We start from the raw sequence: 22,526 nt of genomic DNA, 5'->3' as shown, positions 1-22,526 counted from the left end.
TACCGGCTAGATGGCAGCAGTAGTATCAAAGTGGTTTTTCTGTCGAAAAGCGTCGTGTTCCTAGAGAAATTTTTGTTCTGAGAGATAAAAGCGATATTTTCCGAAGGAAAATCACTGAAATAACACCCATCGAGCATCGAGTGTGAACTCTGAAATATGCGGATGGCCATATAAACGGTAATATCTTTATGGTTGAATTGTAAAATACTGCGATAAATTGATCTGCAGTGCGCAATGACGAGGACATTTTAATACCATGTTTTTGCCACCCTCTACACTTGCAATTTTCTTGAGCTTTTCCACACCCACTCACCACAAGGTAATCCGAGGGACAAGGCTACAGGAATTTCCGTACTCTATGTCTCCACCCAAGACTTTACCATTAAATCCAATTATGTGGGTATTTGAATGGATTTCAAAAGGAGAGGGTTGACTAATTGAAAGATGCATTTGTGTGAATAGTCCGGGAATTTCACAATGCTATTTTCCAACATTTCCCACACACTCCTCCTCTTTCATTTCCGCCCCAATGTTACCTCCCCATTGTGGATGTGTCCTCAATGATATTGAAAGTTTCGCAATGCGTGAGGGTGGTTTTTGGGGAGGGAGGGATGGCTTTAAATAAAAACACCAAGCAATAAAGCTCTTGTTTGGGAGTTTATTGGGCCATCAGGGACAAACAACCCTTTGGGTCAGGAGAGTCACGCAGAGAGAGTAATTTTCGTGCGACCGCGGAAAAACAGAAATGCTAATGTCCTCGAAAAGTTTCCCACTCATGTGATAAGATAGCGTGGAAAAGTGCCAAATGCTCTGAATAAATATTTTTCTGCTGCATGCAGACACATGCACGTGTTATGTCGCGTCTATCCCCTCCTAGGGTTCTCTAGAATTCTCTGTTTTTTCCATTAGAACAATCAAGTGGTAAATCATTTTGACTTTTTGAGACTGCCAACTCTCAAAAAGACACATTTTGGAAAATCATATGCGACACCCTTCCCCGCCGTAAGGGGGAGCACTGTATAAATGGGGACTTGTGACCGTTGCACGAGACAAGGCGGTTAGAGTTTAAAAGTGAAAATTGACGCATTGCAGGTAGACGAGAGCCAATCAGAACAGGCGCTGCCAACAATCTCCTCTCTATCGCAAACCGCACCCAAGAACAGCTATACAGCGCTACCAGCACAATCGCAAATTCTCTCCGTCACAAGCCAACTTCAACGAGTACAGATACATCTGGCTTGAGGACAAGTAGAGCGAGAGAGTGAGGAGAGAGAGAGAGAGTAAAAAGCGCCACGCCGGTTTCCAGCAAAAATAAGCCCCTCTCCCTGCCAGATCTGTCTAGTGTGTGTGTTTGTTAGCTTGAGGGCAGTGGAGACGTTGAAGTGAGACGTGAGGAAAAGTTTGGTTACTGGAAGTGGGCAGAAAGATGGTGAGTTGATTTTGTCTGCACTCTTTCGCAATGCTTATATGCAAAAAGGCCAAAACAGTCGGCCATGTTCATCATTCGTAATCGGATATTGGCGCTTGGGCGCAAAAATGTGCACTGCGACAGCTGCGCGGAGTCTTTTTCTTTGTTGGATCTATAGAAGACCAGGGACACTCATGCTGCATTTCTCGTCTTACCCACCACCTATTTCAGGGACAGGCTGAAGCCATAGTTGAATCACTTGGAACACTTTTGTGGCTCTTATATTGAATCATTCTATTTCAGGGATCCAGTATTTTGTCCGGAAATGTTGCTGCTACCAATCATTTTTTGATTGGTTTTATTTACAATTGTATCCTAACCACTAGATAACATGGGAAAAATTTTTATTTTAAAACACCTATAGATTGATCTGTGTGATTAATCTGTGAGTAATTTGTGTCTGTGTGACCAACTGTAACACCTGAGATCATTCCAGATGGATCCCAATGGGGTTCCGATGAAAAATGCCTTACTATTCAGTTCTAATGAATATTTCTGTGTGAAATGATGATTAATCTTTCCAATTACTGCATTTGATTTAAAATGTTAGGGTAAGTGTGCCAAATTCCGGCCAGCTTGCAATTCCGGCCACCTTTTTTGTTCCACGAATTTCCATAAATTTTTATTTTTTACATACTCTAGAGATTATACAATGCGAAAGAATAGCAAAAAATGTAGCTTTAACAAACGAGAAGACGTGAAAAAGTCATTGGAAGAATTCCCGAAGGGCAAGAAACTAGGAGGATGAAGGTGGCCGAAATAGGGCACCAAAGCTATGTTTACATTTTTATTAATTTTAAAATGTATTAAAAATGATCTTAGAGTAAATAAAGACGATAAACTGTCTAGAAGGTTCCAAGCAACGCTCCTGAAGAAGAAAGAAAAAAAATCAATTTGTAATAAAAATAGTACATTTCAAACTTGAGATTTTTTCGCTTGCATGCAACTATGCCGAAATTTGGCACACTTACCCTAAGTGTGCCAAATTTCGGCATAGTAGCATATAAGCACCGAAGTCCCTAAGTTTGATATGTAATATTTTTAATTCATATTGTTATTTTTTGTTACTTCCTTTTCCGGAAGGGTTGTTTGGAACCTTGAAGACTAGTTTATCATCTTTGTTTTCTTTAAATCACTTCCTAAAATATTGAAAAATTAATAATAATATGGACATTGCTTTGGGTAGTATTCCGGCCACTTTGTGTGAAATTCCGACCACCTTTTTTCTGGCCACCTTTTGCAACGCAACGGATAGAAAATTTCACAACGTCAAGCGGAACGAGTTTAATATTTAGTTTAATACGTATATATGATCCATAAGCCCCGAGATCTTCTGTGTAATTTGTCCTGAAGACCTGAAGAGTAGCATCTCAAATTTACGCGTAGATTCCCGTAGCAATTTGCCCTTCCTGAACTCTTCCAAATCCTTTTCTACATCATCCTTTTCATAGAAGCAATGGTTTTTTCTCTGGACATTGTAGAATTTAGAAATTGAAAAAGAATACTTACATAAAATAAATAAGAAATTAAGGAAAGCAAAAGATGTTGCCAGAATAGGCGACACTACACAGTAAAAAAAATACAATGATAATAGTTGGTTTGCTTTATTACCACGATTATTCTTGTAAAGTTACTCAAATTATGTATTTGAGCAAAACAAGTAATCTGAAAATGTGTATCTTAAATTTTATGTAATCGTAAACTGTGCAATCAATTAAATGATGAAATATTGTACTTTTTAAGTAATGTTCTGTTGCTAATGCAAAAGTAGAGAGAATACTGTAACGGAAGTGGTTTTTTTTACGGTATCAAATTTCACTTTCTTGTTTTACATTACGTCTTTTTTCACCGTACGGCCAAAATAAGCGAATAATTACACAGCTGTGTAAATTTTTTAGAGATTTCGGAGAGATTTCAGACAAAATGTGTAGAAATTACATGAATGTGTACCAGTACACAGAATTACACGTTTAATGTAAAATTTGCAATGAAAATCATGGTAAAGGAGCCAAAATTTTTTTATACTGTACCTCACCGGAGAGACGCTCACAAAGTATATACTTTTTTACGCGAAATACAGGATCCAGCTGGGAAATTTTACCAGAAATTTAAAGATTGATTCACTATTAACATAAACAGAAACAATCCTTAATGGAAATTAATCAATTTTCATGAAAAACACCCAAGGAAAACGTCTTGCACTTCACCACAAATCAAAAGACTGCTAGAAACACAATCGATCTGTCACATTTGTTGTAAGACTCTTTCCAAACTGAGTTTTTACAACGCAATTTAAATTCAAATTATAACTAAAAATTAACGGTCTTTGTGTTAATACATCCTAAAATGAATAAATATTTAAAATCAAAATGAATTCATTGACTATTCGAAGATTACATACATAATTTCAATTAATTTATTTGCATGGCCGAAATTACACTCAAAGTGGCCGAAATTTGGCACACTTACCCTAGTACTAAAGACCTTTTAAAACTAACAGGTGTAAAAGTTGGATGCGTATTTGAGCTAAAAGATATCCCCAATTTCGAAAATGCCTAATTGACTTCAAGTAGAAAAAGAACATCGGTAAGATCAAGTTAAAGAAGAGTTTTCAAGTCGCCTATTAAAAATCTTGACTGGACAATTAAGCTTGGCCATCCAACTAATCTCTTAATCCATCTGCGTTATCACGCGTACTAAGAATGTTAGTTGACGTAAGCGTGTAATCACCAAACAAGTGAACAAATGATTATACAGAAGTGTTTAATTTATACATGGGCTTTCTTAAAATTATCGTATTATTTCTGATATTATTGTCAAATTCTTGAGCTTTCTCTTAAACTATTCAAATACAAACTCGTTATTGGTATTTCATTTTAGGATTTCTTACAAAAAAAATTTGCGACGACGTTTTAAACCATTTAAAGCTCACCCCAATAATGGAATTCAGACTAATATTAATATGCGTGGGAAGTCAAATTTATTCCAATTAGATATCTGCGCCCACAATCTAATTATTAAGACTCAAAGCCACAAAGTTACTTTATGGCTTTTAATTAACACTGATGTTAAATTATTCTAATAGTTTGGCATTGTGACTTAAATATTCGATCTTTCACTGATTTTTCGGATTGCTAACTGGTCCATTCGGTATTTTTTTTTTGTTTTATTAGGCAAAAAAATTAAGAAAACACGAAGAATATTGTCGTAATAAACAAGTTTGCTTCCTATTTTCTCAAAGTAATAGAACAAAAAAAGAAGAAAAAATAGAGCTATATAACCGTATCAACAATTTCTAACTTATCTCTGATGATAAGGTTATGCTGTTCATTTAAGGGGGATGTCGTAAAGACTTATAATTAGACTAGTTCAAGTCCAAGGTGTTATGGCCCTTCAAAGAAGCTAATTAGAAAATTTTAAGAAAAAAAATGGTCGTCCGTTCGTCTGGGTGTAAAAAAAAAGAAAAAAACTTCCACAGTTAATGCAACGCAAGTAGCTGGATCTGCAGAGGCAGAGAGTGGACTATTCGAGAGTGGGATAGAGAGAGAATTTTTTGGGAGAGTCTATGGTGTTTTCACACTCAAAAATCCCAGGCATAATGCGCTGTTGCTCTCGCGTAGAATGCTGCTGCTGTTGGTTGATCAGCCTTGCCGTTGAGGATGGGTTAAGGATGCTCGATTTTCCTCCAAACTGTCCTCCCATGCTGATGGTTGCTGCTGTCTTTTTTTGTCACTAACAATTGGGCAGTGTGGGGGGATATAGTGGGGTTTTACGGCAAATGGGACGATTCTGATGATGCGGTGAGTGGCCCTGTTGTCTTGTGATAATACCGCTAAACGGTGCAAAGCGGCGCTCTCTACTATAAAAATTCCTCTAATATTCCTTTTAATATTGAAGTGAGTTTGCGCTGTGTGGCAGTTTCATCATACATATATCTTCTTTTTGAAAAAGTCCAATGATTGTTAATGTAGATGTAAAATTGAGAGAATGAGAAAGAGTGAGAGAGAGATGAAAGAGGAAGAGAGGATATGTTATAGGGGTTTTGCGTTCGTGGGATTGAGAGTCAGTTGCAAGTGACTAGTCAGTGTGTTTGGTTGACCTTCCCTCCGGAGGAGCCCTGATAATAAGATTCGAACAATTTTAACCATATTTTACTTGAGCTGAGGAAATATTAGAAGAAATAGTGTGCAAAAAAAAAGAGTAGAGAAACGGAAAGACGAGAAGCACGTAGTCATACGGAAAAAAATAGAGAGATACTTGTATGAGTTTATTTTATCAATTCAACTGTGAAATATCTGAGAGAAGTTTTTTTTTACTCAACGACATCGTGCTCAGCGTTACCCTGTGACTTCCTTTTTCGGGAGAATATATTGAAGGAACAAAAAGCAAAAAAAAAAAGAAGGCTTGGACTGTTGGACAGGAGAGCTAGTGGTGGAAAGAACACAGAAAAAAAAGGCTCGGAAGTTTTTAATACAGCACCAGACACACCTCTATTAAATTAGACCAAGAAAATGGTAATTTTCCTTCCTATTCGCCATGAAAATGTGGGAAAATTGGGGGCGGGGTGACGTTGAAACACTTTCGACAACTCACAACGATCGATTTTGGAAGGTTTTCGCTCTCTCAATGCAGGAGAGTTGGGAAAATTTTTGAACATGGGGGCGCGCACACGGGGTTAATCAGTGTCTAGAATGGTGGGGTATGTTTTGGGGGGATAATGGCAAAAAGTTCTAGGAGATACACTCTGATGGATGGTTAGATGATTTTCTTCTTCTTTTCATTCTGGGTGAAATTGTTGTAGGTCTGCAGATGGAAAATGTAGAGTAATTCACATTTTTGTGTATTTTCTTCGTCACCTGTCGTCAATGCTTTCGTCTTGCCGCATTGCGGACTTTTGTCACCCGCCGCCATCGTGTTTTGTGTTTCCCAGTGTATGAGCTCTGCCTTTCCAATATGGTGTTAAATGAGAGAAGAGACCTCAGAAGTCACATACAAATTCACACCATAATTTTTTTTCTTTTACCATCATACCCCCACACACCCTGTTTTTTCCGCCCAACCACCCCCCATTCGTCGCATTTTTTTTGCTTTTGCCTTAAACACATACAGAAGCTGGGGAGTAAGGGTCTAAGTAAGGGATAGGGGTTGTAATTTTTCGCAGTGTCCTTCAACGGGTGGTTCAGTGGTGAAACATGAAAGGCCATTTTGTACTAACCACCCCAACCCCCATGGGTTAAAGGAAGAAAGAAAAGCATAAAGGGAAGGAATATAAAGAAGATTCTGAGATTAATGGGTGTTGTAAGGGGTGAGAGAAGTGAAAATCAAATGGAATTACATGGTTTGGTAGTGTCGAGAGAGTCTGCATAGCACATAAATACTAATAATTGCTCCCTTTACTTTAACTACATTCGCCCCCAGTTTCATTTTATCTTTCATATACCATTTTTTTTGTCTTCTTCTTCTTTCCTTCTCTCTGTTTGTGCGACTGGGTGGATAAAATTGCCGTAGAGAAAATCGATTTGATGTTTGAGATGTGGAGAATTTAGTGAGAGAAAGAGAGGAAGAGTGAGAGAGAATGGGAGAAAAAGAGAGAATTGGTGATTTTGAGGGTATAAAGAATTCCTAAAAAATGACTCACATTCACAATTTTTTTTTCTCAAGTCTCATTTATTCAATACTTATATATATGATATTAAATGGCAAGAAAATTGATATGTTGCCGACATTGTTCACAATTGGTTACCCATCTTAAACTTCCGATTGTCGTTGGTGCCTTCTTTATTGCTCAACTTCCATAACTGAGATGCGATAGTGTTAGTTATTATTTTTTTCTCACTAAACTGCTCAAGCACGCAAAAGGTGGGCTCATGGTGTCTCCCAAGTTTTTTCCTGTACATAATGTACAGAGAGAGAGATACAGTGTCTTCCTATATGAACATCTTTGGGAACAGTTTTTTGTTCTGACCAATAGGTTTACCCAAACTGTTCTCAATGCCATTGATAAAAAGAAATTCCTTTCTAAGGCTTTGGTTTTTTCCCAGTGATTCACAAACATTTGATTCATTTTCGGGGTATTGCTCGAATACATTTTCCTCTGTATTGTGTGTGATCTCACATGAGATGTGAAAGAGATATATTTTGCTGTACAGTGTCTGATATACCAAATGGCGTGAGTGTATGAAAAACGCAACGTTGTCGGGTTAAAATCACCGGGTTGATGGCACACATTATATACAGCAGTAAAATCCCACAACTATATGTAGATAAAACATACGGATTGTCCGGAGAAAATCGATATTTTCTTGGCTACCGGGTGTGTTAGTTACGCCATTTAAATTCTTTTTTTTTTCGGGGAATATTCACAATGGTTTTAACTTACCACGCAAAGGGAGGTACATAGATACAAATTATAAATTTGGGGTATTTTTTTTTTTTAAAGAAAAAGAGAGACAAAATATGAGTGTATTTTCGAGAAGTTTCTGTTGTATACAATCCAATTTTCACATTTAAAAACATTTTCTAGGCTGACCAATTAACAGAAGAACAAATTGCCGAATTCAAAGAGGCTTTCTCCCTGTTCGACAAAGACGGAGATGGAACGATCACTACAAAAGAATTGGGAACTGTTATGCGCTCACTAGGACAGAATCCAACAGAAGCTGAACTTCAAGATATGATAAATGAAGTAGATGCTGATGGTAAGAAGCCATGTTTAATTTGTAGTTTAAAAATTCAGAAAAGGCTTCAAGATCAATATATTTTTGATAATATGGGTTGTGAGGGGGATGAAAGTTGGAAATAGTTACCCTATCGAGTGGGGATCTCGGGGTGCAATTGGTTAGAGCGTTGGCATTTAGGTGGATAGATCTCTGGCTTAATTCACTGTTGTGAGTTTGAAGTCCTGCCCGGTGCAAAGATCTGAATGTTTCGTTTACATAATTTTCAAATTTTATAAAAACGCACGGATTAACACTAAAACTACCAAGACCCGGTCAAATTGACCGGTTTAAGATTACCACATATTTAAACGGTAAAATGTCATTATCAGACTTTATGAATTTCTTAAAATATGTAATATATTTTTCAGTGTTTAAATTTTAATTTTTTGCTCTTTTCCAAGACAAAGTTGTTGATCATCCTGCCCTACCGCAGTTTGTCATTTGACCGAAAAACGACAAAAAACGGTCGGTAGGTTTAGTGTTAACTCTTTCGTCTCTTTTGGGACTCTGCGTACCCAAAGCAGCATATGAATGTTCTGTGAAAAACAATGTTTTTCAATTATTCAGAATTGATAAAAATTCTATTCTTGTGGATGATTACAAACTATAAGGATGTCCAAATGTAAGATATTTTTTGTAGGACCTCAATTAATTCCTGAGCTTAGATATTTTTGATTAAAAAATGTTGAAATTGGCTTGCAGCATATGCTGCGGTCCGGAAAGAGTTAAAATCTCCATATTACGGGGAGACACTCCTAGGCAGGGACATGACATTTCCTATGTTTCCCATATGTTTCTAGCGAGCCGAATAAACATTTGAGTTTATTAATTGTTTTCTGTCATTGTGGAATGAATTAGCAAAAAATACTAATACAAAATAAAAGCCAATTTAATAACGAAGAGGCAACCGAAAACCTTAAATTGGCAACCTACTTAGTTTTGGAGATATCTCGTGAAATGTGTACGAAAACAGGGAAAAAATTACACTAAACCTGGTCGCATTTTTCAGAGCTAATGTCACCCCCTACTCCTAGGCGTAAATATGTACTTAGCAGATTCTCCAAAGACTGATTAAAGATCCAAATAAGATGGAGTCATCTGTTATGGACATTATAGACTTATGGACACCTCGCAAGTATCTGAAGTTCTTACCTTAAAGAGATTTCGAAAAATCACAAAATTAATTGCATCACAAACTGATAATTTTACGATTCTTCGAAGTCTGTCTTAGGTAAGAACTTAAGATTGTTGTACGCTGTTCATAAGTGTATAATGTTCATAAGTAATGACTCTACCCTACTATTTCGGACAAGCTTGATTGAAAGTTCAACCATATAGAACAAACCGTGAAAAATTGAGACATTATTGTGAAGAACTTAACACCTTTTATATAAAACTGTACATTATGTACGTTCATCTGAAAAAAATAATCAAAAATGAATGTTTCATATAGGAGAACAGTATGAAAATTTTCTGATTTGTCGAAAAAATGAAACACTGCAACAATACCTAAGCTCGTTCTATGGTACCAGTATCTCGGCTCCGTTTCCCCTCATCAGCAAAAATTTCCTGGCACTGAAGGTGTTCGAATTGGAACTAGTTCACTGCATTTAGTTTCACAGGGTATAGGGATAATTAACTTATATCTCTAAAAAATCCCGCTAGGAAGAACATCTAGTTCGTCTATGAGATATTCTGCCTGTATTACGATTCTAAGTATAACAGGCTTTTGTCATTAAATAAAACAACATAACTGCTTCGAAATTAGGGTAAATTAAGCTAATTCAAAACCTGCTCCAAATGGAAATTTTTCGCTACTCCAAATGGAAACGTCACTGTTTTCATGATAAATACAGTACTAAATTACTATACTGATATATTTTCTATACCACAGTTTCATTATTTAGTTAATTTTGCTCCAAATAAAGCGAAAATCCATTCATATTCACAAATTTTAATTTGCCAATTTCTCCGAAAAATTAAAAGTGTACCTTTTCACCATCGAATTTTTCATCGATCGAACATGTTTTCCAATGTAAAACACAATGAGGTGACTGTTGTTTATTCGTTTTGTTTAACATTTATATCATATTTCTGGATAATTTTAGTTAAATTAAGTGCTAATCTTTATTGTTAACGGTACGTGAAGTATTCAAATGAAATAATTGCCTATTTCGTGAACAGAAAGGGTTTTTCTGAAGTGTGTGCAAATGCTTTAATAGAAAACCCCGGAAATATGATTTTTTTTGAGAGATTTTCTTATTGTTTTAGATGTGATAAGAAAAAAGACCAAGAATAAGAACAAATTCTGCACTCAGAAGCAACTCAACAAGGTTTTGAAGCCTTTCGTCGCGGTTTCACTTACACTGTTTGTCTCTAATTAAAAACTTTCCCTTGTCTCAAATTATATTTAATTTGTTTAATATCAAATTATTATTTCAAATTATATTTAAAGAATTTTCACTAAACAGTAACATTCTAGAAGGGTCAAGGAGCAAATTTATGTAATTCTCTTCAGAAAAAAATATGAACTTAATGTGTTGAATCTTCTGTCAAAGTTGAAGCATCTGGAAATGGTTTTGAATTAGGACATTTACCCTATCGGGTTTTTTTTTATTTTAAGAAATTGCAAATCCTTGTGGCTTTCATATTGCAACTTTTATTTTATAAACACAGTTTCGAAACTGCGTCTTAGAGCAGTTGAAAAGATTCGATATACATTCGGTCTTGCTTTAGATGAAATTAAAAAAAAAAACATGTTTACAAAAATTAAGCATTAAGCAAAATATTTTTCAGTCGTTCAATGACCATTACTTAAACTTACGTTTACTATTTTTTAAACTAAGATATACACCCCGAAATGTGTAATTAACGCTGATGCTCTCTCTATAGGGGAAACTGGGGTACCACCAAACACTTTTGAAAGATGCGATTTTGACTGAATTTCCTAAGAAAACTGTGAATTTTAGAAAAATGTTGCTTACCCCATGTTATAGTCTTAGGTATAGGCTGCATATTAATGTATACAAGGATGATGTGAAGCACTTCAATTTTCCGTAAAAAGGAAAATTGTATCACGATGCATTTTTCGCTTTTTTCCAACCACCCGGGGTACCAATAAACACGTTCTGGGGCACCAAAAAACACCTGTTTTTCTCACCCATTGAAGTTATTTTAGGCATTCACCACAACTCTTAATTATAAAGAAGGTATTGAAAATGTAAATAATTCTCAAAAAAGCACTGCAAAATTTAGAATGACTGACCAAAATAGCAAAAAACTAAAGCACTGCACACCGAACATATTATTCAGTGAAATTTTCATCATTTTGACAACATTCGACTTCTGAATGGAAAGCAGCGCCACTAAAATCGTGGCAAACACTATACCTAAAGTTCAAATTTTGCGCGCTCTTCTGATTATTTGCAATAAAATCGAGAAATCATTCGTCAATCCTTGATTAAAATCATTTAAGAATCATTAAGAATCATTTAATGCAAAATTGGGTTCTTGAAACTATATTTCTCCTGAGTCTTGAATGAAAATCCCATGAATGGATATAAATTTCTGAAATCGAACAAAGAGGGAGATGAAGAGTAAGAAAGATAAGAGAAAAAATTTTGCCATTCAAGCTACGCTCGCGACATCTGCAATTGTGAGAAATTTGCCTGTTTGTTGGTGCCCCAAACTCTGTTTTGTGATGAATTTTATATTCTTTTAAGAAAATGTGAACATTAATTTCATTAGTAAATACATAAATATTATCCCAAAGCATGTAGGAAAGTACTGGTGTAGTGAAGTTTGATGTAACTTATTTCAGTTTTATTTTCCAGGTAGATATATAAATGACTAAAATTATCAAAATCTCACAATTTTGCGAAAAAAGATTCTTATTTCTAAACTACTTTAACTATGTGGATCATTCTTTCTCTGGACAAGCATCCCTATAGTATCTATGATTTCATGTAAGTTTCATTCTCTGAAATCTTATACCTATTTAAAAAATCGCAGTGTTTGGTGGTACCCCTGTTTGGTGGTGCCCCAGTTTCCCCTATGCTCTTTCGAAATATTTAAAGTTTTCTTACGTTGACGGATTGTTATTTCGCGTTTTTCTTATGATTAGCTATCAAAATGTTTGCCACTTATCAAAATATTGTAGAAAATGTTTTCAGTAATTCTTCAATTGTATTAATCATAGTCAGTATTTGAAAAATTCAAAGACTGATTTCGAAAATCAAAGAAAAGACATGTGGATTTCTGAATATTCGCAAGGTAGTTATACGATTTCCTGTTCGAATTTCGAAGTATTTGGAATGCTATCGATGACAGTCTTAAGTCCTTTATGAGTAAAATTAAAGTATAATGTTAGTAAGAAAATTTTGCTATCATCACTTCGGAGAAAGCTGTGTGTGATATGAATGTCACTTGCTCTGATTGACAATTTTCTTGTAAAGTGGCATGCAATCGACTGGTTTCTCAACTCGACCAGAGGAGTTATTTATTCAATTTACTTAAATTTGCTGTAATATATGTATGGTCTAACCGGTCTAACATTATAAGGTTTATTAAAGTTTAAAATCAACTAAAAGGTTTCAGTGTTTACACACACTAATGTTGACAGTTTCCAGGAGGGGAATTATGTAACGCTCTGACAATGCCATATGACAAATTGGCTTCGAATCTTAGGAGAGCTTTTTCGAAAATGCGATTCTGTAGCCGTGACATTGCCATTTCAGCTCATGTGGCATTGTCAGAAGTCACATATTTGAGATTTCTGTCAATTCAAATGACAATGAATTTTGTTAAACAAATCAACCAAGGCGTCCTGTATTTTCATAAAATTATCAAGTAAAGGTATTTCATTAAAAATTCAATGAATTGCATTTTCGAACTCATATGATATGACAAAGAAAGCTCGAATGGCATTGTCTGGTTTCGAACTCACGCGTGGCAATGCCACGAAAATTACAGAATTCCCCTACAGAACCTCTGAGGGTGGTGAAGATGACTGTAAATGGAGTATCTTATAGGACTATTAGTAACGAATAGGCACGCGAGTAGAGAAAGGGAGAACTCTCTCTCTAGACAGACTGTCATGCAGTGCAGACGTGTTTAGGGTTGGTTCCTCGCGGACAGTCCGGGGCCCATCCCAGTTGTTTTGTTCATAAACCGGTCCATTCCCCATTTAAATAAACTGTTAATTCGCATTGCCCCTAAAATAGGAATTGAGGGGAAGAGGCTGTGTCGCATTACCCCTCCCCACATTTTTCAGTATTCGTCTAGGGATGGTAGTGATTGGGCGTATCAATGGAAGATAGGGTAAATTAAGCTAATTCAAAACCTGCTCCAAATGGAAACTTTTCGCTACTCCAAATGGAAACGTCATTGTTTTCATGATAAATACAGTACTAAATTATTATATTTATATATTTTCTATACCTCAGTTTTATTATTTAGTTAATTTTGCTCCAAATAAAGCGAAAATCCAATCATATTCACAAATTTAAATTTGTTAATTTCTCAGAAAAAATTAAAAGTGTATTCAATTTTTCATCGATCGACCATGTTTTCTAATGAAAAACACAATGAGGCGACTGTTGTTTATTCGTTTTGTTTAACATTTATGTTATATTTCTGGATAATTTTAATTAAATTAAGTGCTAATCTTTATTGTTAACGGTACGTGAAGTATTCAAATGAAATAATTGCCTATGTGAACAGAAAGGGTTTTTCTGAAGTGTCTACAAATGCTTCAATAGAAAAGCCCCGAAATATGATTTTTTTGTTGGAGAGATTTTCTTATCGTTTTAGATGAGAAAAGAGAAATGACCAAGAATAAGAACAAATCTTGCATTCAGGAGCAACTCAACAAGGTTTTTGAAGCCTTTCGTCGCGGTTTCACTTACACTGTTTGTCTCCAATTAGAAACTTTCCCTTGTCTCCATTTGGATTAATATATTTCCAATAGAAGCATTTTACACTCGTGTATTTTTCTGTATTTAAGAAGTTTTCAAATTAGATCTAAAGAATTTTGACTAAACAGTAACATTCTAGAAGAGTCAAGGAGCAAATTTATGTAATTCTCTTCAGAGAAAATATGAACTTAATGTGTTGAATCTTCTGTCAAAGTTAAAGCGTCTGGAAATGGTTTTGAATTAAAACATTTACCCTAGGATTTGTTTAGATCGGTTCGGTCGTTGATTGGGTCGAATAGGCCGTACACTCTACAAATCCGTTTTTATTTGATTCTAAAATGAAGAAGATAAATGTAAAGGAGCAAATTAAAGAGACGTAGGGTGAAAGGAACACCTATTGACACTTTAAAAACTCGTGTCAGAACTTATTGACACCCTACTCTGTACCATTTGGAATATGAAATTTGAAAAGTTATCCTTATCAAAAAACGCAGATTAATGAAAAAACGTCATATTACCTACATATTACCCTGTCGAAGAGGTGTTCATTCGACCCTACTCTTGTTATTACCTCAGCGACGCATTGATTTTTTTTTAAATTGGTGTAAAGAGATGGAGAAATTTTAATGACAGCAAATTTTACAGATTTAAAAATCAAAATACAATACTTTAGAATACATTGTAAATTTGTAATTTAGCAAAATTTTCGATAAAATTTATTAACATTAGAAAGGGGAGAAGAATAAGGCATGCTAAATTTTACGTCTTTAACCGTTTGGTAAGAGTGTGAAAATGCGATAAATTATCTTGCAAATGTAACAACAATGTCAGATGAGAGGCAATGTTCCCAGTTTTCGTTGTTTATATAGTTGGTGACTGATGGAGAATGATCAAAGGAAGAAAAAAAAATGTATGGATATGAGACATTCATGAGAAATTTCCATAGAAAATTTTTTATTGCCCATCAACACAACTATCGCAGGAAATGTGATTTTAACATTATCGGAAAATGTGTGCCATGAGGGGTGGAATAATTACGTAATGTTATTGAAGAGGGAGAGAGAAGGTTGGAAAGGCATTATATCCCAAGACATCGTGTATTCATTTTACATTACTCTATATATTTTAGCTTTGAAATATTGATTGGCTTTTCATAAAAGTTTAAGTGATAAAATATCGACTTTTATTTCTGTCTAATCTTTCAATACATTCCTCTCACCTTCAATTGAAGTGTGAAATGTGTTGGTTAAATGACAATAGTATAGAATCTCTATCAGTTTATTGCGATAAGATTATTTTTACTTAGTGCCTCTTACATAATTTCTCGTTTTTTTTAATAGCTCTATTTAATTTGACGTTTGTGGGTGATATAAAATTTTATTCATCAGCAGAGAAGATATTGCGTCAAGTATTTTTTTTTCGCATTTGAATTCATATACGGGAAGGAAAATTTGAAGAATTGTACGTTGAAGTGTGTATGGATGAAAAAGAGGCAATCAATTGAAGAGCTATCATTCAGTCCACGTAATTTACCATAATTAATTTCCAACTATGGCCCATAAATATTTAATTGTAATTGAAAATGAGTGACAAAATGGTGTTCTCTCTCTCTTCTAAAGTATATCACGTAAATGCCGTGAGAGGGTACAATGGCTGAAATATTTATCAGTTTTTTATTATTACTTATATCATTCCTATCGATCAAACATTTAATGGGGAGTCAGAGGAGAAAAATATTCATTCTGGCTAGGTTTTTTTTTCTCAATTCTCTATACTTGCTACTTTTTTTTTCCAAATATAGATGATGAAATTTATCGCATTTTTCCACACTACGTTCTTTCATATGACAGATTAACTGTATTTATGAGTATTGTTTCTCATCAAAAATTTGTCTATAATTCTATTTTTGGAAAAAAATTCATAATTCCACAAAAATTCATAAATACGAGATTTATGATATTGTGTTCTGCACATTGAAAAATGAGGCAAAAATGTCAGTTGAAAGTGACATTTTGTATAATTATTTCATACACTGCCACCTCTTGCAATTGCTTAATTTTCCGATAATAGAGCAATTCAATAACGCGATGTGGATTGATTAAAAACTAATCTTTGGAGTGGGTATAATAGTCGCTAAGAGTCATGAATTGGGGAGAAAAAATGAGCGAAAATTGCATTTTCACTTTATAAGTCCACGAAGGATTTGATATTTGAGTCATCGCACCAATATATAATTTAATAATTTCGACTCATCGCACCAAAACTAGAAGAAAATGCCCAGTTTTTAAAGTATAGGAGAGACTGGGGCAAAAAGTCACAAATTGAAAATTTCAAAATTCAATATCTTCCAAGATAAATAAGATAGCGGCTTAAAATTTTTATCACAAATAGCTTTCATAAACATTCTTTGATGTTGTATGTTTTTTAGAATTCGAACAAGGAATTTAGAAAATAAAAAATATCAAAATTTTTAGCCCTATTTTTGAAATATTTTCCTTGAAGAATATATCAATTATTACCTACTTATTTTCCAAAATTGATGCACTGGTAAATATTTCCTAAATGACTTGGATTCTTTGAATACGAAGCCTCTGTCTATTTTAGAATTTTACAAAGATTCTTCTCTCAAGAAATCTTTTTATTAAAAACTACCACTTGGGGTAAAAAGTAACAAAAGGTATGGAGGAAAGAGTAAGAAAAACCAAAACAATTTATGATGTCTCACGGCAAAAAAAAACGTCAATGCCATGTGTCGCCGCTTGTTGTTTGCATTGGTCAAACGATTTGTAGTCTTTTGTGTGTTTTTTTTTTCTAAAATAGCTTGAAAATCGTTTTTATCGTTCTGTTAGAAAAAATGATGTTTTACAAAAGTGTAGAGGAATAAATTTCCTATGAAAATATGTTATCTAGGTATTTTTTTTTTAATTTACGGAATACCGTAACAAAGCGAATCAAAATATGATAATATCCCATGCCTGATACTATTTGCCCCAGCATTTTTGAGAATGGTCACAAAATTACCTTTTAGAATACGGCTCGATAAACGTATTTCCTTGCAAAATAGAGGAAAATTACTTTCACAAAGTTGTAGAGCGGTGAATTTCCTATAGAACTGTGTTAATCAGAAATTTCTGGGGTGTTCGAGTAGTTTGTAAAAAAAATAAAATATTCGTTTTGTTACTTTTTGCCCCAGTCTCCCCTATTGCGGAGACATATTTATTCAGAAATATAGGAAAAATTGTCATTATAAAGCTTAGGATCGTACGAAGCATGTGCACTGTGCGCTTTCCCCTATATAAATTTCTTATACGGATTAGGAAGAAAACCTTATTTTGATGTTCTGAGCATCTTTTACTGGACGAAAATTACTTATATTTAAAATATAAGAGTATGAAGTTCATTAGATACAAAAAATACAGGAAAAACTCAAGTTTCTAGATAACAAAAATATCTTGGGACGTAATTGGGTTTAGTACCAAGCATTCAAATTCCCTCTATGTCACTAGAAATGTGTTCAAATTGTATTCAGTGCACTTGATTCCACAGAACATGATGCTGATAACTTGATCCTTGGATAAGGTGTTGAATAAGATTAAAAAGCACGTTTAGAAGTCTCGCGTACGAGGAGATCTATTTACTCAATGGGTCGTTGTGCCGCATTGTTATTATTATTATTATTAAATCGCAAACAGACAACATAATAATGTGCCATTATAAATCATTTTATATTGTTGAAAATATTTCAACTTTATGGCTTTTTCATTGGGCCAATTGAAACCTTTCTCGTATTGTTATTCAAAACGTACATTTACTTGAGTTCTATTTCTTGTTCCTTTTTAACATTTAATAATTTGGTTTTATTTAAAAATTATTTGTTAAAAGTCATGACTGCAATATTCAGACTACAATATCCCCATAAGAGGATCAACCTCAATTCTGCACAGAAAAAATATTTCGTAAAATTATTCCAGGATTTTGCCATTTTGAATGACTAAATTTCAAAATTTACGTATTGTTCAAGAGAATTTTTTTCTTAAAGACGTAATAGGATCAAAATTCTTATGAATTCTTCTTAGCGGTCTTTGTTCCGTCACGTCCGTCACAGAGCCTACTAAAGATAAAGCCTACTACACAGGACAAAATATTTTGCAAAATTGTTCGTAAATGTTTGTGAATTCCCACTGGGGACTTATGAAATGCTCCTAAATCGTATAACCCACTAAAAGGTTCGTAAAAGTTTGTACTTTTTTTTACAAACATCGTTCGTAAGATAATCACTTGACAAGTAATTTTTGTACTTTTCCAAATATTTGTTCATAAAAGTTAGTAAATTCACAAGAAATGTTCGTAAAATTTTGTAATTTTTTGCGAGAAAAATAAAAATGTACAAATAAATGTATATAAAAGAACAAAAAATGCTCATCAAGTGATGTTTTTACAAAGTTTGTGAAGAAGTACAAACTTTTAAAGAACTTTAGGTGAATTTTGCGATTTATAAACATCTCATAAGCACCCAGAAGGAACTCACAAACATTTACAAACTATTTTATGATTTTTTTTCTGTATATAGAACAAAATTCCTATTAGGCTATTAGGGGAGAATTGGACAGATTATCCAGCAGAATAATTTTTTTAGGCTATAAATTTGTGAAAAACAAATTTGAAGACTGATAAATAAAGAATAGAAAGAGAGCTAATTACTCGGAATAAATAGTAGTTTACTCAATATTCATTATTATAAGGCAAACTAAAACCCTACTGTCTATTTCTACACTTATAGGACAAGCTGACTTTAGTTGTCCCACCTTATAGTACAAGCTAAAGAATATTTGTATGATGTGTAATGTTATGCAATTCGTTGCAATTCATGTAATTTTAAATCGACAAAATAGAGCTATCTAAAAATTATTTGAAATAGAGTTCTGTAATTGATAAATTTGATATAGATTAGATTAGAATTTTCCAAGATTTTTCATTTTTATTAAATAAAATTACACACTCTGCAGAAGAATTTATCAATCTAGGGTCGACGTCCTAAAATGTTATCATACATAGAGCTAATGACAAGTAAAAGAACATAAGTAAAAGAACAAAATTTGATTGAAATTTGATTGATATCCATTTGTATTTTTTTCGAATTTTGAACATTTGACTTTGTTCAACGCTTCTTTGTATGTTTTTCACTCTACACCAATTCTTAAGGTCGATAAAATTTTATTCTTTTGTAGCGAAAGCATTTCAAAATTAATTTTCCAGAGTGTATTTGCCCATATGGAGTATATATAGATTTTCATATTTATTTCTATATCTTATTTGTTCTCTATCGAGTTGCTCTGCTGTTGATTTTGCCGGTTTTTGGTTTGCGATAAAGATTGTAGTTGATTAAAAAGAAATTATTTTACTTTAATATACATTTAATGATAAACGAAATATTCAGTGAATTGAAAAAAGTTAATGTATCCAAAATTGTTGTAGGAAATTAATAAAAATATCTTTTAAGAGAATATACATCCAAATCGTATCGCAATAAAGGGTTTCGTAATAATAAAGTGTAGAGGAAAGTGATCCTTTACCCTTTCCTCGTACGATCCTAAGCTTCGTAATCACTAAAATTTTCTATGTTTCTCAATAAATGTGACTCTTCGTACCCATATTTCAAAAACTAGAGAAAATACCTACACTGAGAAAAAAAGAGGGTGCGATTAACTTTTTTTCCTCACAACTGTAACAATTTTTATGTGTAAAAATATATCAACATTTTTTAATGTTAATTTTACACCTTACTAAGGGTAAAATTAACATGAAAAAGGGTACCTTTAACCCCTAATACACCTAAAAAGGGTAATATTTACACCGATTTTGGATCTGTACTGCAGGGTAAAATTAACATTTCCGGAATGTTATTTTATTTTTTTCGGATTTTTCTCAGTGTAGTTTTTAAAATATATTGCGATTTGTCAGCTTCTCAATAAACCTTATTCTATTTCATTTAAAACCTTACTGTACTGCTGAAAGTCTAGAGTACTTGAGCTTTTGATTTTTTAACATCCTCCAGTTTGACAGGACTTCTTTATTCTCCAATTTTAAGGCTCTTCTAAAATTTGGAAGAATAACTTAGGAAGTGCTCTATTTTCCAAATCTCCCTACATGGGGTATCGTTAAAATCCAACATTTTGGTCAGTACTTTAGTAAATTAAGACATTGATAATTAAAGGGAAATTATAAATTTTTAATGCCTAGAAGTAGTGCAGTATTTTTGAAAAAAAGGAAATCAAGATTTCTTATAAATTGTCTTGGTATTCCAGGACAAGAAATATTTTTGATCAATTTTGATTTATGTTTTGACTGTTAATACTACTTTAAGCTCTAGCTAGATGTAAATTTATTCTATATAACATTTTTTTCCTATCTTATGTATTTTGTAATTGGCTAGAGCTTTGAAACATTGAAAGAACTCAAGACACTCAGCGTGATTTTTTAGTCTTCTAGATTAAAATTTTAGATGACTATTTAAAATAAAATGTATAGAGAAAACCTAATCTTAATTACATCCGTATTATTATGTTTTCCTGAAAAAGTAATGCAGCCTTTAATGTACAATATTTAGATACTTTTTTTGTTTTTTTTTATATCTTTGGACCAAACAATCAATCAAACTTTAAAAAGAGAAACTTATCATACACAGGGGTTTCCGGGATTAAACAAACTGGGATTAGTGATACACATAACACGATTACTAATACACAGTTAGACGAAACTGGGGCACCGCCTACATTTTTGAAAGATGCGAATTTTACTGGATCTTTTTCGAATTAAAAAAAAACTTGAAAAATGTGTTTATCATGGCAACATTTTTAAATAGTCTAACAATTTATTAAGAAACTCAGGGCAAAAAGTACTTCATGGTCCTCAATTCAAGCTTGAAGGGAGGCAGGAAGTTTTTCTGTTACTACTCTGGGAAAAAATGGGGATTAGGGGTAACATACTCTGACTAATTTTATAATAAAATACAATCTACTTGGGATTACATAGCAAGTTCAAACCAAATAATATCTGATAACTTTTACATTATATCTTTTAAAAATTTTAAATTTATATTAAAATAATAATAATGCAAGCACAACATTCCCTTATATAGGAACTAGGTTTTCCTGCGTGCGGGATTTTTAGGCGAGCATTATTATTTTTCTTACTGTGTTATCACACTTGCACATTAAAATTTTAATATGATTCACATTAATTGTCGTTGGTGAGAGTCCAAATGTGTAATTTGTGTGTTTGAATCATTTTATATTCAAAATTTGATCTATTTGTTGATAAAAAGGTAGACTTGGCCCACAAAATTTGATTTAAATTGATTTATAGCATTAATGCGAAAAATTAATGCGATTTTCTCTTTAATTTTTTAATGTGAAAAATATTTATGCTTTAGGTAAATTTAAACTTATTTTTGAAGGCCAAGTCCACTTCTTTATCAATAAATAGAAAAAAACCCAAATATTAAGTGACTCCAGTAAGTAAGACAGAAATAACATATTTGGACGCCCACAAGCGACAATTAATGTGAATCACATTAAAATTTTAATGTGCAAGTGTGATAACGCCGATACAGGGATGGGGTTGTCAATCTCATACCCATATGACCTCATATTCGAACATCAGAAATGCTAGAAAAAATCCTGTTGACCTAAAAGAGATCCGAACCCGAGTCACTAGCATAGTAATCTATCGCTGGTCCCATTGGGTGCCCATTTTAAATTTATATATATTTTTTTTAAATTCGTGCCTAAATTTCCATGTTTTTGATCTTCTGAAGACGTTATTTTTGTGGCATTCTACTCCATTGTGTTGTGGTCCCTTGAGTCGAAATTTTTCTCGTTCGTGTTGTCGGAACTTGTTAGGTAGAGGGGGTGTCAAAACTAATAAAAAGTATAAAGCTATTTCTCATTTTATCCAGCAAAAGTTTTACGGATATCGTACTGCGACTCAATCAAATTTGCTCGTAATTCTTGTATGATTTAGTAAAGATTATGAATTATGTATTTTTATACAACTACTTAATGCACAGTTTTAAGATATATCAGAATAAAATAACAAGTTAATTTTCTTTTTGAAAAACTTGTCATTAGGTTTCAGAGGCTCTAACTAAAAATGTATGGAGAATGTATGCATCTTTTTCTGACTTCTGTGGTATTTGTGTACATGTCCAAAGAGGTATTGATACTATGCATACCTCTCGAAGTGTCAAAAATCACATCTAATTTCTCCCGCGTATAGGGTAAGATGAGGTAATTCGAAATCTTTTCTAATTCGGTATTTTGAGATTTCTTCAAGAGGCCCACGAGGTAATACACTGAAGAATTCTTCGTGTTTTTTTCTTTTGGTGTTTTAAAACACGGCAAGTACTGGGGATAACAGTCGAGA

The 22,526-nt window shown here is 33.5% G+C and overlaps 1 protein-coding gene across 2 annotated transcripts in view; it reads left to right on the top strand.

Moving 5' to 3' along the window:
- Positions 1-6: 6 nt before the first annotated feature.
- Positions 7-22,526, top strand: part of LOC129803160 (calmodulin) — a 28,785-nt gene continuing 6,265 nt past the window's right edge. The window contains exons 1-3 of one of the 2 annotated variants that reach the window (XM_055849524.1): positions 7-177; positions 1,093-1,429; positions 7,992-8,166. In XM_055849524.1, the coding sequence (XP_055705499.1) occupies positions 1,427-1,429; positions 7,992-8,166 (178 nt within the window). In that variant the 5' untranslated portion in view covers positions 7-177; positions 1,093-1,426. Of the gene's footprint in view, positions 178-1,092; positions 1,430-5,521; positions 5,728-5,803; positions 5,983-7,991; positions 8,167-22,526 lie in introns of those variants that run through there. The other variant, XM_055849525.1, reaches the window with a different exon arrangement.

The sequence above is a fragment of the Phlebotomus papatasi genome, chromosome 2, assembly GCF_024763615.1.
Source record: "Phlebotomus papatasi isolate M1 chromosome 2, Ppap_2.1, whole genome shotgun sequence".
Taxonomy (NCBI): domain Eukaryota; kingdom Metazoa; phylum Arthropoda; class Insecta; order Diptera; family Psychodidae; genus Phlebotomus; species Phlebotomus papatasi.
Note: the sequence above shows the minus strand (reverse complement) of the source record. Positions and strands in the feature narration are given on the sequence as shown.